A 16961-nucleotide genomic window follows, 5' to 3' on the forward strand; every position below is an offset into this window, starting at 1 on the left:
CAGAGAGCATATATGGGTAATGTTCACGCCTTCATCTCGTTGTCCAATAATAACTTTGAGTTTTGATGAATGCTCAAAGTTTTCAGTTTTTCTGCTGAAACAATGCTGTCCTCTGGATTTGATGGGCTACATACTTATTTATTATACAGGCTGTACAGTACATAACATCAAGCTTTACATGTTTTATGTAACTGAAATGTTCAATTATGTGGGCTACAGAAAATAACAGTAATAGACTATATTTATCTGAAATGTGTAAACTTAATGCATTGAGATGATTTTAACCACATGTAACACCTGCGTATGTGCCAGTGTGATAATGATCTAATCACTGAATGAAGTCTGAACTAGTTCAAGCAGTCAGCTCATAACATGGCTCCCTCTCTTCACATCATATGACTAACACACACACTCTTGGATTCTATTTAAAGGACAGCTTCCCCTCTCTCTCGCTCTAACATGTTAGTGCCATTGCTCCTCTTCATCACCGTTTACTACTAAGAAGTGTGAGCAGTGGTCTCTTCTCAATAAAGCCCAAAATGGTTCCCGATGGTCCTGAAACCCCTTAAAAAGCTGAAGCAGATATTTATACTATTATAGCAGTATCTGAAAATGCATGAAGTTACACACTGGCATGTTGCTCAGTACTAATTTGTGGGATCCATCCCTTTAAGGAGATCCAGAGACTGGACCCACACCATATGAGGAAAATGCCCTGAATGGATTCAGCCTCTAGTCATCACACTAGTACCTGCTATCAAACACACAGAAATCTACTGTTCATTTGTGATTATATCAACTGTATATGTGCAGTCGTACTATATATGTAATAATATTACATCTTAATAATAAAAGATGAGGAACAGAGGTATTGACTGCATTTTATTGTGTAACAGTATATACATTTGTGATTTGTCATGAAGTGTGGAATGAGAGGCATGAACATGCAGCACTTAGACACCAGCAGGGGAAGCTGAAAACAAACCTTTAGTTCGGATGCAGAAGATCCACAGAGGGAAAAATTAAACAGCAAAATCCAAACTTTGTGAAGAACAGGGAGCACATGAGAGGATGTTAAAGAATGACCTGAAATAGAACAAAGGAAGCAAAATTAAATGCAAGACACAGAAGACTAGCAAAAAGTAAGGATAATAATAAACACCGAAGGTCCACATGAAGGGAACACTGGGTCTATCATCCAGACTACATTAACTGCAGTACTTTTCATATCTATCCCTTTAAAGTCTTACATTGTAACACAGAAAATAGAAACTGATGCTGACAGTAAACAAGACATTTCAACATGCTGCAAGTTTTTAAGTGAGACTTGGAACCTGTTAGTTTCAAGTCTCCCCTTTCCACTACCCCACGACACCAACAGCTTTAAAATGAATCCGCTGATAGAAGGAACAACAGGTGACACCTGAATGGATCAATCTATTGAGTGCTGAACGCTAACTATTATGTGCAGGTAGCTGAAAAGCTAAAACGGCTAGCATCACCTCAGCCCTTACCTTTGCTAGAAACTCTATTCTTGTCTTAATATCAAGAGAGGGACGTTTCAAAATTTTAATAATGCCTGGAAGACTAGTCATGAAGATTTAGTGCCAAGGTGGAATATAGACAGTTTTTTTTATATTAGTAAGCTATTACCAGTTAGCTTGAGTATACTGGCCGATACTGGCCTTGCAGATGCAGCGTATCCAGTTGTGCTGCAGACTGTGACTGTTCGTTTTTCCTGCCTCAAAGTTATTATTGATGTTTTTACAACAATGTTAGAATTTCCCGGTCTCCACAGTACCTACCTGAATGTAAACACTAGATGCTTTTTTAAGGTCCATTTGCTGTCCTTCGGACGAAGCTATAAATGGTCCATTTTACTCTGCTGAATTTTCTCTTGTGCTGGCTGTTTAACAAAAGTCTTCACCTTCTTATTCCACACAGTACCCTTGTAAAATTGCCCATAATCCACAATTTTTATTTATACTTTAATTTGTTTGCATCATTTTACACTCTGCACATCAAATTTTAGAGCTATATTTGCTGCATAAACCTAGAATTAAACAGTTTTATCTTTTAAATAAAATTATGTTAAATTTGCGGCTGCATTTTTACATATGTTTTGTGTGTAAAAATAAATACATTTTGTGTAGGAAAATATAGAAATAATGATTATTATTCATGTTATTTTACAAAAAGACATTTTAGTTTACAGACTATTTATTTTGTAATTTTATTGAGTTTTGATGTATTAACAGGAAAATTCTGTAACAGTGTTAAATTATGAAATTACAATTCTTTTACAGTGTGTGACATATGAGCTTGATTAAAGTAATGTGTGTGCTCATTTACATTTTGTAAAGCCACGGGTCAAATAACGGATTAAACACTGTTGTTTTCAGCAAAAAGCACTATAACTGCTTCATCTGAACTGGCCACTAAATCAGATTAAAACTCTAAGAAATCAGACGGTGAGTGTCAGTAATACCAGGTGAACGATAGGTAACAAGAAAAAACGAAGCTCTTTGGGTTCTCAGGTTAGGGTGAAGTAAAACTCTGTCTGGATCTTTGCTTGATTAAAAAGCTGGTGTAAAAAACTGCTTCCACTCTGCAGCTGCTGCTTCAAGGCAGAGAAAAATCAATATGTTGATCTGTTATTAAATCATTTACTAAGAAAGAGACCTAATGTTTCAAAATCCACATTTAATCATTTCACCCTTTGTTGCAGCTGATGATGCTACGTTGTTCTTTCTTTATTTTTATGCTATGATGTTTTGTTTATCTTGTTTTGGTTTGATGAGAGTAGAGAAGCTTCTGAGAGGCGTGTAAGACTAAAACTCTGCTTCCTGCTCTCAGCTCTACGGGGTTTTTCAAGAAAGTTTCCCAATCATCTATAAAGCCCACTTTGGCACCACTCAGGCCACCAGCAATTTAAAAATAACGTGCAGCTATATATTCCGGGGCCCTGTTTCAGGAAGCCGGTTTAGTGGAAAAACTGAGTAAGTATACCCTGAGTTAACGAAAACTCTGGGTTTTCGGTTTCACAAAGCGAGTTCAGCTGCAGCCTGAGTGAGTCACTATGACGACACACTCCGTGAAGCTAACCTGCCCCCTAGCAGGTTTACTACAACTAACCCTGACTGTCTCCGCCCCTTTGTCGGAAACCTGACAGTAGGAAGTGTCGGACATGGCGTGCCACTTCCTTGAAGAGCCAGTAGATCGTGAAGCCCAAATTCTCCGCAGAGCTCTCCGCCGGGAGAGAGTGATCAGAGCGCGTTTGGACATTTTATCATTTCCTGATGATTTCCTGTGTGAACGTTACCGTTTCTCAGCACAATCTATAAGTTATTTGGATAACATCCTCAGGCCATATATTACGCATGTGACACATCGCGGACATGCTCTCAGTTCATTGCATATTATTTGTATTGCACTTCGGTTTCTTGCAAACGGGAGCTTTCTGTATAATATTGGTGACGCTGAGCACGTTTCCAAGGCTACCGTCTGTCGGGCAGTCAGGAATGTTACAGTTGCACTGAAACGTCTCCTGTACACGTTTGTGGTGTTCCCCGGTCATAGACCCACAAGATTTATCAAAGAGGGATGCCACAAAATTGCAGGTATCAGGATGAACAAAACTTAATGTATGATGTGGTGATACTTGGACTACTACTTAAATTGCACATTTATTTTCAGGGTTCCCAGGCGTGATTGGCTGTATAGATGGTACTCACATTCCAATCATTGCTCCTTCAGTAAATGAAGGAGACTATGTGAACAGGAAGTCTTTCCACAGCATTAATGTACAGGTACATAGTTCCCTGTAGCATGTCAAACTAACAAATTATTTCATTATAGTAATGGATGCTAATTTGTGTTCTCTGCACTGTGAAGATCATATGTGATGCTGCCAACATTATCACAAATGTGGAAGCCAAGCGGCCAGGCTCTGTCCATGACTCACAAATATTCCGTGAATGTACACTGAGCACAAAATTTGGACATGGTGAGTTGAGAATACTTTAAAATATATAAAGACCAATTGCTTCAGGGACATTTGAACTGAAGTGTACCCTTCTGTCTTAGGAGAGTTCACTGGCTACTTGCTTGGTGATAGGGGGTATCCATGTTTACCCTATTTGCTTACCCCTAACCCTGAACCGGGCCCACAGCAGCGATATAATCTGGCTCATTGCAGGACAAGAGACAGAATTGAAATGACTATCGGAATGCTTAAGGCCCGGTTCCAGTGCCTGCAAAGACTCAGGGTCACCCCAGAAAGGGCATGTGACATTATTGTGGCATGTGTGATTCTTCACAACATTGCCACAATTAGAGGAGAACACTGTCCTTCTGAACCAAACATCAGCAGTGATCCAAACCATGAACATCCTGACCCTCGCACGGACATACAAGATGGAAGCGCAGTCAGAGACACCATATGTCACAATCATTTCTTTTGACCCATCACCTCAACATGTTGAAAGAAGAATAAACAGATTTTTTGTTCAACTGGCTTTATTGGTCACCTGTGTTTCCTGTACACAAAGTATTAAAAGATGTAAACCTCATAAAGTGTCTCTGTTGCTTCCTCCTCTGTAACAGCTGTCAATGTTTCTTCATTATTTTCCTGTAGTAAAGAAATAGACAACATTGCTGTTCTACTGTAAACTCATATAATCTGTGGAGTATTACTCACAACTGCATGTTGGTCTGGCTCAACAGGAGGCTGCACCAGATGCAGTACACCATCACCATCAACTGATAGAATATGAGGTTTATACAGGTCACTTATAACTTACAAGGGACCAAATGGCAATTAACAAACATACCAATCACCTTACACTTCATTGTCATTATGCTCTCAAAGACAACCAAGACTGAGGCAAGGCAAAATCAGTAGGAAAATAACTTCACTACAAAATAATCCATTATGGTAAAGAGTTTATCAAATGAATGTGTCGCACTGCAAAGGTGACTGTGAAGAAAGGATGTATGCACATCATGTATTATTTTGAATTTACCCCTTATGTAGGCACTTGTGTCTTGCGGGGTTATTGCCTCAGAGGATGTCCCCGCAGAGATGCCTTCGGCCACAGGGCGCCCACTGTTTTGGCTGAGGGCCAACTGCTCAGCCTCTGTGAGTGGTGGTGGTGGAGGACCCCCACCTGTTTTTCGGGCCTCCGCTTTTTTTCTGTTGGCTATAACGGGCCACATTTGAGCATACAGAGTAAGCAAATATGTACTTGTAATGTGCTCAGATAATTTCAATAAGTGCTTACAGAAAGAAAATTAATGTAGCCTCTAACTGCAATTAATTTACATGGGACAAACAGACCAAGCACTATGGCTCATAATACAATTACACCTTACCTGTTTGGACTATATTTTTATATTTCATTTTTACTTGCTGCCAGGCACGTTTGGGGCCTGTTGGGTTGCACCTGCGCTCACATCACATCACAAAATAAAATGTATAAAATAACAAATAAAATAACATATGATAAAATAACGTGTTAAATGGGTGGAAATCCCTCGATCAATGTTTGAATTAACACTCACGCATTGACTCTGTCGGCTATGTTTTGCCATGCATGCTTTTGCAGCTGAAGCTGTGTTACTTTTTTCCGCGGAATTTGCATGTTATCGGCATATGCTGCCATCAGAATTTCGGCCTCAAGCGCTGTAAAATACATTGACCGCGCCTTCTTTCCCTCCGTCTCCATGGTGACTCGCTTAATCTGTGCTCCGCTTATCAGGGCTTTATGTATCCTCGTCCGCGCGCTTCACTTGGGGTTAAAGCAACTCCGCGTTGACTGAACTAATTGTTATCAGCCTTTCTGAAACGGAATATTCCGAGTTGGACAGTTCGGGGTTACTCAACCGTGAGTGTCGTTTTTCACTCTGAGTTTTCCAAACCGGCTTCCTGAAACAGGGACCTGGTCTGAATGGGAGAGGGCCAGGGAAAGCTACAGCATCTGACATTATTTTGGCAAGATACACAACGATGCAACATTTTGCTGAATCTATGTTTATTTTTAGCCAGCGGTTTTAGGGTACCACCAGTGTCACATGTTCTGGCCCTTGGAAGATAATCAGCAATGCTTGCTGCAGTCTTTAGCTTAATGTTTACCAGAACAATCTGCAGGAGGGACAGATGAAGAAGACATGCTGCTTGTGATTTGGCTAACATTTGTATAACCATGTGGCAGCAACTGCCTTAAGCAGATATCTGTAGCTGAGGAGTTACAACAAGTGATCTACCGATTGGAAAATTGATCCCTGGCTGCCCCAGTGTCCAGTCTCCATGCCTAAGTGTCTTTGGGCAAGATGTGTTCACTGAAGTATGATTGTGTGTAAATGTTAGACATGAAGTGTGTAGAAAATAGCTTTTGGGTGAACGAGTGAGTGTGGCACATTGTGTAAAGTACTTTGAGCACAATGTAAGACAGTGTTCATCAGTCTGTCACAAAAGAGCGCCCTACTGCCCATACAGGCAAAATGTAAACAAAAGAAACGATGACAAAGATGTCATCAATACTGACCGCGATATATAATCTGAAACCCCAACAGTGATTTGGAGTGTTTCACCTGCATTTGGATTTTGCTAGCGTGTTCATTTTCACTAATTACCAATTTTTTAAAATTACTTTTAGATTGTTGGCAATATGCATGTGTGCTCACACTCGTCAGTTTTGGTTTTGCTTTTTTTTCTAACCCTTAGCCGTAAAAAGCCAGTGGGGTATTATTACTGAAGTCAATAGGATAACTTGAGCACAAGGCGACGGAGGATTATTGAAAGTTCAGAGGTCCCATTTTCTGAAAATGGTGTGAATACGATACCGAGAAGGAAGCCATCCAGGATTTATACCACAGGTGCATCTGCTAAGAGATGTCACACAGAAATGTTGTTCTTGGGTCAACAACCACTTGTCAGAAGTCAGACATGTGTCTGTTGTAATGAATAAATAATAAGATCAACTAAAATTCTCTTCTTCTTTTCTTCTCTGCAGATTGTGTATGAGGTGGTCACAGACAGCTGGCTCACATATGTCGAGGGCGTCTGCGTCATCTGGTTCACCATTGAAGTCATGGCACGCGTTATCTTCTGTCCTGACAAGGCAGAGTTCTTCCGCAGTGCCCTGAACATAATAGACTTTGTGGCAATTGTGCCCTTTTACCTGGAGGTGGCGCTGAGTGGCCTATCCTCCAAAACAGCCAAAGACGTTCTGAGCTTCCTGCGTGTTGTGCGCTTTGTCCGTATCCTACGTATATTCAAGCTGACCCGCCACTTTGTTGGTTTACGTGTGCTGGGCCACACTCTGCGTGCCAGCACTAATGAATTCCTGCTGCTCATAATCTTCCTGGCACTAGGTGTCCTCATCTTTGCTACCATGATCTACTATGCTGAACGTATCGGTGCTGACCCAGATGATCCAACAGCTGCAGCCCACACCAACTTTAAGAACATCCCCATCGGCTTCTGGTGGGCTGTGGTGACCATGACCACGTTGGGATATGGGGATATGTATCCTGAAACATGGTCAGGAATGCTCGTGGGTGCCCTCTGCGCCTTGGCTGGGGTGCTGACAATTGCCATGCCAGTGCCTGTCATCGTCAATAACTTTGGCATGTACTACTCCCTGGCCATGGCTAAGCAGAAACTCCCCAAGAAGAGGAACAAGCACATCCCCAGGGCGCCACAGCCAGGCAGCCCAAACTATTGCAAGCCAGATGCCCTGGCAATGGCGACAGCATCTCCTCACAGGTTGATGGGAAATGTGCTCGGGCCTGGCATGGTGGGATCTGGCAGCATGATGGGTACTGGAGACTGCCCATTAGCACAGGAGGAGATCATTGAGATCAACAGGGCAGGTGAGTAACTGGACAGAGGTGAGCCAAGTCTCTTATGGAGTTTGAAGGGATGTGAGGGGGAAAGTTTCTTTAGGTGAAGCTGCTTTAAAGATGATGGATTCTTCCAAACAAAGAGGGAATTATTGTCCCCCTATGAAAGATGAAGTGTTGTTAAACAGAGCAAGCTTTTTTAAGGTGTTTTTTAAACATAGTTTTATTTTAGCTGCTTACATTGAACAATATCACTTGACAAAAAACACAAACTACCAGGGTCAGCATTATTATTGATAGTAATAATCAGCCTGTTGTTATTACTCTTCTTTGCAAATCTTCCAAGCTCCTTCAGATTCGATGGTCCTGGGGGACGTTAGTCTTCGGTTCAGTAACATTCACGTTTGTCTTCCGTACTTATTCATCAGGAGCGATGTATGACAAAGTGATGACCGAGGCACAGTTTTACAGCTTGAGGTTTTCCTTTAAAATTCTGTCCTTTCTTCATGATTCCTTCCACCTTAACGAGAGTTCCACAATCACTGAGCCGTCCCCAGAGCATAATATTCCATAATACTCCCACCGCCATGTTTCACTGTGGGGTCGATGTGTTGCACACTCTTATTTCTCCAAACGTAAGCAGCACTTAGATGAGCTCTAGTTTCATCTCATCTGATTACAAGATTACAATTCCCAGCTTCCAACTTCTGTCGGGCTTGTTCTGTACGACATGAGGGTTAGGGTTATCCCCTAACCTTTTTAATTTGTGCAAATTGGAAGATAACTCTCAGTTTTTGCGCATTTTGAGCACGACAAACCTATCGCACATCATTACACATCAGTGTGCTGTCAATAAAACTAATAATAATAATATTGACCCTGGTGAAAAAGGTTAGAGTTAGGAAGTTTCAGCTATTAGGAAATTCTTAAGTCTCGAAGGGCAAGTTTGAATCTGGGCCGTTTCTCACAGACTGATTCTCATTACTACTGGTAATCTGCAGGTGGCACTGATTTTTATTATTGTACAATCTACTGTACAATATGAAGCGCCTTGAGGCGACTGCTGTTGTGATTTGGCGCTATATAAATAAATTTAATTTAAATTGAATTTAACTCATAAATTGCATTGTGTAACTATAGCAACATTACAAACACATCCACGATTGTGATGTTGTGCAACTGCAAAGGAAACCAGTGATGTCCTCACTTTGATTTCTTTTCTGTCCATTACTCAGTTATTTTGTGAAAGTGCACTGTTGACCTGACGATGACATCTATTGTGGCTGTTAGAATATCTTTAACAAATTGATGTGACAGAGCATACAGACAGGTCCTGAGGCTGTCTGTATGCTCTGTCACAACATGTTGCCACAGAGTTGAAGAGCTTCAGACGCCACCTCACCACATAAAGGTGTTGGAGCTTATTTGTTGATAGTAGTGGGAGACCAAACAAGCTCAGCGTATTGACTCATTCTACTTAAAAATGCATTTGGAAATATGAATAACACACAAGTCACACTCTTAAAAAATCAATTATAAAACAAAAAGGGAAAAGGGTGTTTTGAAAGATATTACAATAGAGAATGATGAGATTGATGAGATGACCAGTTGCTCAATATAATAAAAAGCATTTCACTTCATGTGATACTGTCTCTGCTTGTGTGCTGTGGTTAAAGTAAGCTGGAAGAATCCAGAACAGTTTTCCAGCTACTTCAGTCGTCATCCATCCTTCCTTTTCCACTTACCCAGCTCAAGGTCATGTAGTGCTCAAAGATTCTATAGGTTGAGAGGCAGAGTGTAGACACATAGCCAGTTTGTTGGCACCCTAATGCAGAGAGAGTCATTCACACCTATGGGCTGTAGACACACCAATTAACATAAGATCAGTAACTACATGGCAGAGCACCTGGAGAGAACCCTCACAGACATGAGGAGAACAGGACAACAATGTTAACCACCATAGTGCATATTTGGTTAATAAGCAATTAAAGCTGATTGATCATGTTTTGTGTGCTACATTGTGGCATTCTAGTGACACCATGGAGATGAGTAAAAAGAAAAGAAAGATGTAAGACAGGACACGTTCAGCACGTCATCTATGCCTATATATACATACATCTTTGTTTCAGGCATTGAGATATTCTAATTTTGTGTTATAAGTAAGTAACGTTTATTTGTTCAGCACTTTTCACAGACAGTCACAAAGGGCTGTACACAAAAAACAGAAATAAATTAGAACATGAAGTGTCACAATAGAGAATAAAAAGGTACAAAGTAACAAAATAAAATGAACAGGTTAAAAATAAATAAATAACAATTCTATAAAATTCTCAACAGAAAGCCTGATTTAAAAAACAACAACAACCTACAATTGAATTCAATTTGTTTTTTAAAATGTATTCATACACTAAATCACAACAATAGTTGCCTCAAGGCAATTTATATTGTAAGGTAAAGACCCTACAATAATATAGGAAAAACCATCAGGTGACCACCAACGAGCAAGCACTTTGGCAACAGCGGGAAGAAAAAACTCCCGTTTAACAGGAAGAAGCCTCCAGCAGAGGGAGGGGCTAAACTACACCAAGGTTTCAAATACTGGACTAAGCAGCTGAAGCAGAAGGAGACAGAGCTTGATTCACAGCACGTGACCCCCATAGAAGAGATAAGAAATGTTAAAAGATTAAATGTTTTGATTCATCCTGGCACACAGCTATAACAATCGTAGCTCAAGAGTTGGGAGTTCGCCTTGTAATCGGAAGGTTGCCGGTTCGAGCCCCGGCTTGGACAGTCTCGGTCGTTGTGTCCTTGGGCGAGACACTTCACCCGTTGCCTACTGGTGGTGGTCAGAGGGCCCGGTGGCGCCAGTGTCCGGCAGCCTCGCCTCTGTCAGTGCGCCCCAGGGTGGCTGTGGCTACAGTGTAGCTGCCATCACCAGTGTGTGAATGTGTGTGAATGTGTGGATGACTGGATGTGTAAAGCGCTTTGGGGTCCTTAGGAACTAGAAAAGCGCTATATAAATGCAGGCCATTTACCATAATGGTCACTCCTATAATCTTTTAACTGCCTTCTCCTTCCCTCTTTTACCAGACTCCAAGCAGAACGGTGATGCAGCAGCTAACGCTGCGGCTCTGGCCAATGAGGACTGCCCTACCATCGACCAGGTCCTGGGAGATGAGCGTAGCCCGGCTACCGGTGGGCTAGGCTCCACCACCAGCCGTGAGCGCTACCCGCACGACCGGGCGTGCTTCCTGCTGAGCGCAGGGGAGTTCCAGCGCACAACAGACGGAAACGTTCGAAAAGGTAAGGGGGTGGAGGGGGATACTGAGGGGAAAAGATGCAGAGAGGGGAGGGGGGTACTTGAGTGACAGCAGTACATGATCCTGATTGATTAAAGCAACAATATGCATAGTGTGTGAAAATATCACGTTTGATCTCAGACTTACATACATATATACACACGTACACTGAGTTAACTACAACACTGAGAGAAGATTACTCCAACATAAGCAATAATAAAAAAGCCATGGTGTTGTCATTTAAAATAAAATGAGTTAAATCATCCTAAAGCACACAATTGATCACATTCCCATTCCATCCATTCTTTTTAATGCAAGCTTAGTTTTGCAGTCTCACTGCCTTGAGACTGTTCATAATCACAAACGCTGTCCGTGGCACATGTAACACATGACTCTCCTTTCTGCTTTCCAAGTATGTGATTGTAGAGGAAGTTCCCTAAATTTGTATGTCCTCCATCTGTACTGCAGAGGTCGCTGCGGCGCTAGTGTCTGGTGCCCTGAGATTGAGTGACTAGATTTACTGTGCTGAACCACAAAAGTAATCACTGATTCATTGAACTGAATTCAATGAATTGAAAAATCATTGTATTAATATTCTGCACTGAGGTGACTGAAGAGTCCCTTAGTAGTACTACACTGTCCTTCAGTGTATGCTTCACACTGTTTATGGCAGCTGATAGAGCTCTTTGTGTCAATCTCTTTTCACACAGCTAAACTGCTTCATTATGAAACACTACTCTTTTTGAGGGATTATAATGTCAACTGTAATTCTTTCTCCAGGTAGGTATTACACAGCAGATACTGGTGCTACTTTATGTTTTTATACTGTCAACAAATCCCATGAAAACTAAAATAACACTAGCAAATATGTTTTCCTGTCATGGACCTCTGCTGGCAGCATACGTCAGGGTTTCTGTCCGACTTTGATCAAACTGTCAAATACTTGTTTTCCAAATTGTAATTATGCCGTCTGTACTTATATACAGTGATCACAAGCAAGATATAATGTGACAGACTCTCAGAGAAAAGGGCTATTTCCCCCAGGTTGACCAATTTGGTGGTGGTGGGTGGCACTGGTAGATGTTATGTGCACCATGTCCTCCCTGCTGACTGATAGCAGAGTTGACTCAGAGTCATTTGGGATCATGTTGGGATATATTCCATAGTAGGAAATAGTCCCTTCAGACGTCTTTCCACTGCTAGATGTGCAGAGACAGCACACATAATGCTTATTCACAAGGTATGAATGCATCATTGGAATAACTGGGCTATCTATGCCCGAGGAGCTGGCAGGTTGAAAAACAGCTAATGTGGAGATTTGTGTGCTTACATGGTCCTCCAGCTAAAGGGCTCCAGACTAGTGTGGATACTCGTTTCCTTCTGGGCTTTGTTCACAGTAAGAAACATATCGAACGTCATGTATATTTAGATCATTTTTTGTAAGTGTGCTATTTTTCATATTTTATCTTGCTGAACAGATGGATCAAATACGTTTCAGTGTGTTCACCATATCACCCTGCTTCATTGTTCTGCTCTCTCTCTCACTGTCACTCTTATCTATTCACTGCATAGTTTATTTTTCTTACTTTGTTACACTGAAGTTCATTAACTGTTCATTCTTTGTTTCTTTCTCTCTTCCTCATACTCTCTTCTTTCCCATCTCCACTGTCTTGTCTATTATTCATCCATCCGATGATTCTTACTTTGCCCCCTTCTGCTGCTGCTTATTGTCCGCCAACTGTGTCTGCTGATTGTCCTCATCCATTCATTTTCCTATTATATTCCTGTTCCCAACGTAACGTTTGCCAACATGACCTGCCACACAATTTTCCTTGACCTTCCTTTTTTTAAACTCTCTCACAATCGTCCTGTACCCCCCACACTGTATTTCCCTGATTCACACACACACACACACACACACACACACACACACACACACACACACACACACACACACACACACACACACAATTAGCCACAAGCTGGAGGGGGCTCTGTTACAGCTCGGTAGGATTCCACCTTCTCCTGGATCAAACCACAGAGACACAGAGGTAACCCAGAGCACCCTTAATAACCTGAACTACTAAACTGCATAAGTGAACCAAAGATTACCTTTAAAGCTAATTAAACCACATTAGATCATTAAATATTGCAATAGATATCATTTGACTGAATATGGCTCAAATACAAATACAATTAGAAGAAAAACAATACAGTTCACTACACCAGACTAACTATGCTAACATACTGTCACTGAAATGAACCCCTTGAGTCACCTTCAGTGCTGAGTCATAACCTTATGATATCAGAAGTTGGGTTTTCTTCTTCTTCTTCTTAGAAACAACAACAACAAAAAGTAAGAATCATTCTGATGCACATAAAATGATTCACAGCTTCCAATATTAAACTAGACTACATGTACTACATCAGAGTGCATATAATGTAGTGCACTTAATGCAGTACATTAGAGCTCTGGTCATTAGGTTAGATTAGGCTCAAAATCAGAATCAGAATACTTCATCAGTCGGGGAGAAAATTATGTGGTCACAGTTGATCCAAGACAGCAAGAACAGGAACTAACTAAACTCAATTCAATAATATTACAAAATAATATTACAAAATATAGTAAAAAGAGTCTAATAAATACAAATAGATCTTATAAATATCCCAGTATATTAGACAAATGAAAAAGAAATATGTGACATTTTGCTGCCCTTCTTATCATATTGACTTGATGTTTAGGGTGTGTACTTGTGACTTTGATGGAGGGATCGTACAGCGAGCTAGCCAGTTTCCTGTGTAGTTAGTGGTGTATTTGGGTAATCTTAGTATCCCGTTGTACTGGCCTGTGACCTGTCATGGAGTAGGTGAGAGGTATTGTCCAGTATTCTCCTCATCTTGGACTTCTTCTCCTACACTACCTTTAGGGAGCTCCAACCTCACCATCTTACTGGCCTTGCACATCATTTTATTGAGTCTCTTGGCATCCATGACCCTCAACCTCCTGCCCCAACATGCAACTGCATAGAAGATAGCACTGGCCACAACGGACTCGACAATCCTGAGTATTGTCCTACAGATGTTAAATCATCTCAGCTGTCTCAGAAAATACAGACGCCTCTGGCACTTCGTGTAGATTGCAGCTGGTTTTCTGGTCCTCTTAAAGTCCCCAATCAATTCCTTGGTCTCTGTCACATGGAGCTGCAGATGATTCTGCTCGCACCACGTAACAAAGGAGTCCACCACTACTGGGTACTCCATTTCATTCCCCCCACTGATGAATCCAACCAGAGCAGAGTCATCAGAAAATTTCTAAACGTGGCAGGAAGGTCCATTAAGTGACTGATGTCTGTGGTGTAGAGGGTCAATAGGAAAGGAAAGAGGATGGATGCTTGTGGGGTAGCAGGTATATGATGGCATCCTCAGCTCTGAGGCAGGGCTGGTAAGCAAACTGAAGGGGTGCAGATGTGGCCTAACAGTCTTTCCAGGGTCTTCATGATGTGGGAAGTCAGTGCCATAGGCCTGTAATGCTGGGGGCCTCTGGGACGTGGCTTCTTTGGTACAGGAATGAGGCAGGACGTCTTCCACAGCAGCGGGAACCAACTCACGTTCAGCATGAACGTTTTAATAAAGACTCCACAAAACTGGGGGGTACGAGCCTTGAGGACATGGGGAACTCACCCCGTCTGGTCCTGCAGACCTGCCTGAGCGGAGTCTTCACATTTTACTCTGAACCTGGTCGAGACTGATAGTGACAGGTGGGGGAGGGGTTTCTGGTCTTTCTCGGGAGGCTATAGACCCTTTGACATAGGACGCTGCACACAGAGCACTGTGCTCTAAAGCCCATCTATTTCTATTGCTTGTGCTGTACAATGGTGGTTTCCCGTTGCACCACGCCAAGCACAAGCATGTCAGTGCAAGCATGCCAGCACTTGCCCTGGCATACAAATGCAATGCAAGCGCTTTCCTTTTTGCTAAAGCATATAGTTAGGGCTGGGTCAGGTGACCCTGACTCCTCCCTTAGTTATGCTGCAATAGTTGTAGGCTGCTGGGGGACTCCCATGATGCATTGGGTGTTTCTTCTTCACTCACTATGTGTTAACAGACCTCTCTGCATTGAATCATACTTGTTATTAATCTCTGGCTCTCTTCCACAGCATGTCTTTATCCTAAGGCCCCCTCCTCGATTTAGAGATGGTCTTTCCCTTTTCGCGTAAAGCAGCGTTCCTCCATTTCCAGAATGTGGACATCCTCATCATTGAAAGAGTGTCCACTGGCCCGTAGGTCTAAATGGCCTGATGAATTAAGTCTTCTGTGTTGTCCACTTAGCCAGAGATTGTTTGGATTCCCCAATGGATGAATCATGGCGGTCGTTCTCTCTCACCAACCGGTCGCAGCAGATTTAGATTTAGGTTAATTTAGATTTACCAGTTATTCTAACCACATTAGCTTCATGTCTTTGGACTGTGAGAGGAAGCTGGAGTACCTGGTCAGAAACCAAAAGAAACACAAGTAGCCATGTTAACGCCACTCAAAATTGATTCCAGCCTGGTTCCTGAAACTTATGGCCTGTTTCTACGCTGACTGATATGCTGCAGGGTCCTCCCTCCTTTTAAATTGCCTTTATTACTTTTAAATGAGATCAGTCACTCTGAGGGTAAACACTATCTCCAGAAGCTCTGTGGTGACAGAACAAGGTACATCTGCTTATTCTGTGCAGAATATTGTGACATTTCGTGACATCGAGCCTGAGTTGCCCATGTTAAACTGTGACCATTGTTGGTGTATTTCTTTAATCAGCAACCGGAGTTTAACAGCTGACAGAGTGAACAGGATATATAGAGGTAAAGTCTGATAAGATCAGTGATGTCGTAGGGAAATGTTGGCTCCTTATTTATGTTACAGAAACACAGAGCTTTGAGGTCAGGTGGATGGCGTGTTTTTGTTTTGTTTTTCTAATGAAAGTAGAGCCATTGTTCCCTGATGATAATATTGATACGAATATGCATTTGTACAAGATAGAGACCTTTTTTTCCCCCCGAGGTCCACAATCTTATCAGACCGCATGATACGCTGGCAAACAGAGATAACCATTTGTTGAAAATGACGAATCTGCTGATGCAACATCTGCAAGCTGGTCTCGCAGAAAGTGGACTATATAAAAGAATCTGAGCAGTTAATGTAAAACAGTGTCACCAGGGCGATCAGCTGATCCCTGGAGTAAATAAAGCATGAGGTGTGTAGCTGCTTCACCCCGATCCCATTCTTCACTGAAAATAACAGAAGGAAGAAAACTCTCTCAACCCACACGTATGAGACAGAGCTATTTAAAACAAACACACTACAATAATAATAAAGAGAAGTAAGTAAGAAAAAAAACAGGAGCAACTGAAACAGGCACCTTGAGGTTCAGATAGAATAAAACTGAAAATAGTAGAATAGCTAACCTGGATTATGGCAGGTTAGACCCATGATGACATTAGAAAAAATTACCATATTACCATAGTAGATTTAAATAGATTAAAGTGGATTAAACAAAACAATTTATCGTATTTCATGAAACCTTTACAGTCAGTTCAGTTTTATTCCACACATATTAAAATCCCACTAATGTGAAGTACAATGCTGTGAAAAAGCCCCCATACGGATTTTTAATAGACAAAGAAACTGGAATAAATGCACAGTTTTTAAATGATGATTGTATATCTTACAGCAGAAAAGCTATTCAAATGTATGTAATTCCCCCTTTGCAAATTATGTCATTAACTACATGTTTTTGGAAAGCTGAGCTCAGTTGAATTAGCCACATCAAATCTA

At 41.5% G+C, this 16961-nt stretch overlaps 2 protein-coding genes across 2 annotated transcripts in view; both read left to right on the forward strand.

Annotated features, from left to right (window-relative positions):
- Window positions 1–16961, forward strand: part of LOC146670757 (voltage-gated potassium channel KCNC1-like) — a 102678-nt gene that overhangs the window by 43176 nt on the left and 42541 nt on the right. Inside the window, exons 3-4 of the mRNA XM_085402828.1 lie at window positions 7014–7875; window positions 10936–11148. Coding sequence (XP_085258954.1) covers window positions 7014–7875; window positions 10936–11148 — 1075 coding nt within the window. The remainder of the gene's footprint in view (window positions 1–7013; window positions 7876–10935; window positions 11149–16961) is intronic.
- The window catches only part of LOC146670758 (NACHT, LRR and PYD domains-containing protein 12-like), a 266232-nt gene continuing 252325 nt past the window's right edge, over window positions 3055–16961 (forward strand). The window contains exons 1-2 of the mRNA XM_085402824.1: window positions 3055–3620; window positions 3697–3809. The gene's annotated coding sequence lies outside the window, so the exon portion shown is untranslated. The remainder of the gene's footprint in view (window positions 3621–3696; window positions 3810–16961) is intronic.

This window comes from Rhamphochromis longiceps, linkage group LG4 (assembly GCF_057381845.1).
Source record: "Rhamphochromis longiceps isolate RC_006_pf linkage group LG4, R_longiceps_female_GT1.1, whole genome shotgun sequence".
NCBI classification, from domain to species: Eukaryota; Metazoa; Chordata; class Actinopteri; order Cichliformes; family Cichlidae; genus Rhamphochromis; species Rhamphochromis longiceps.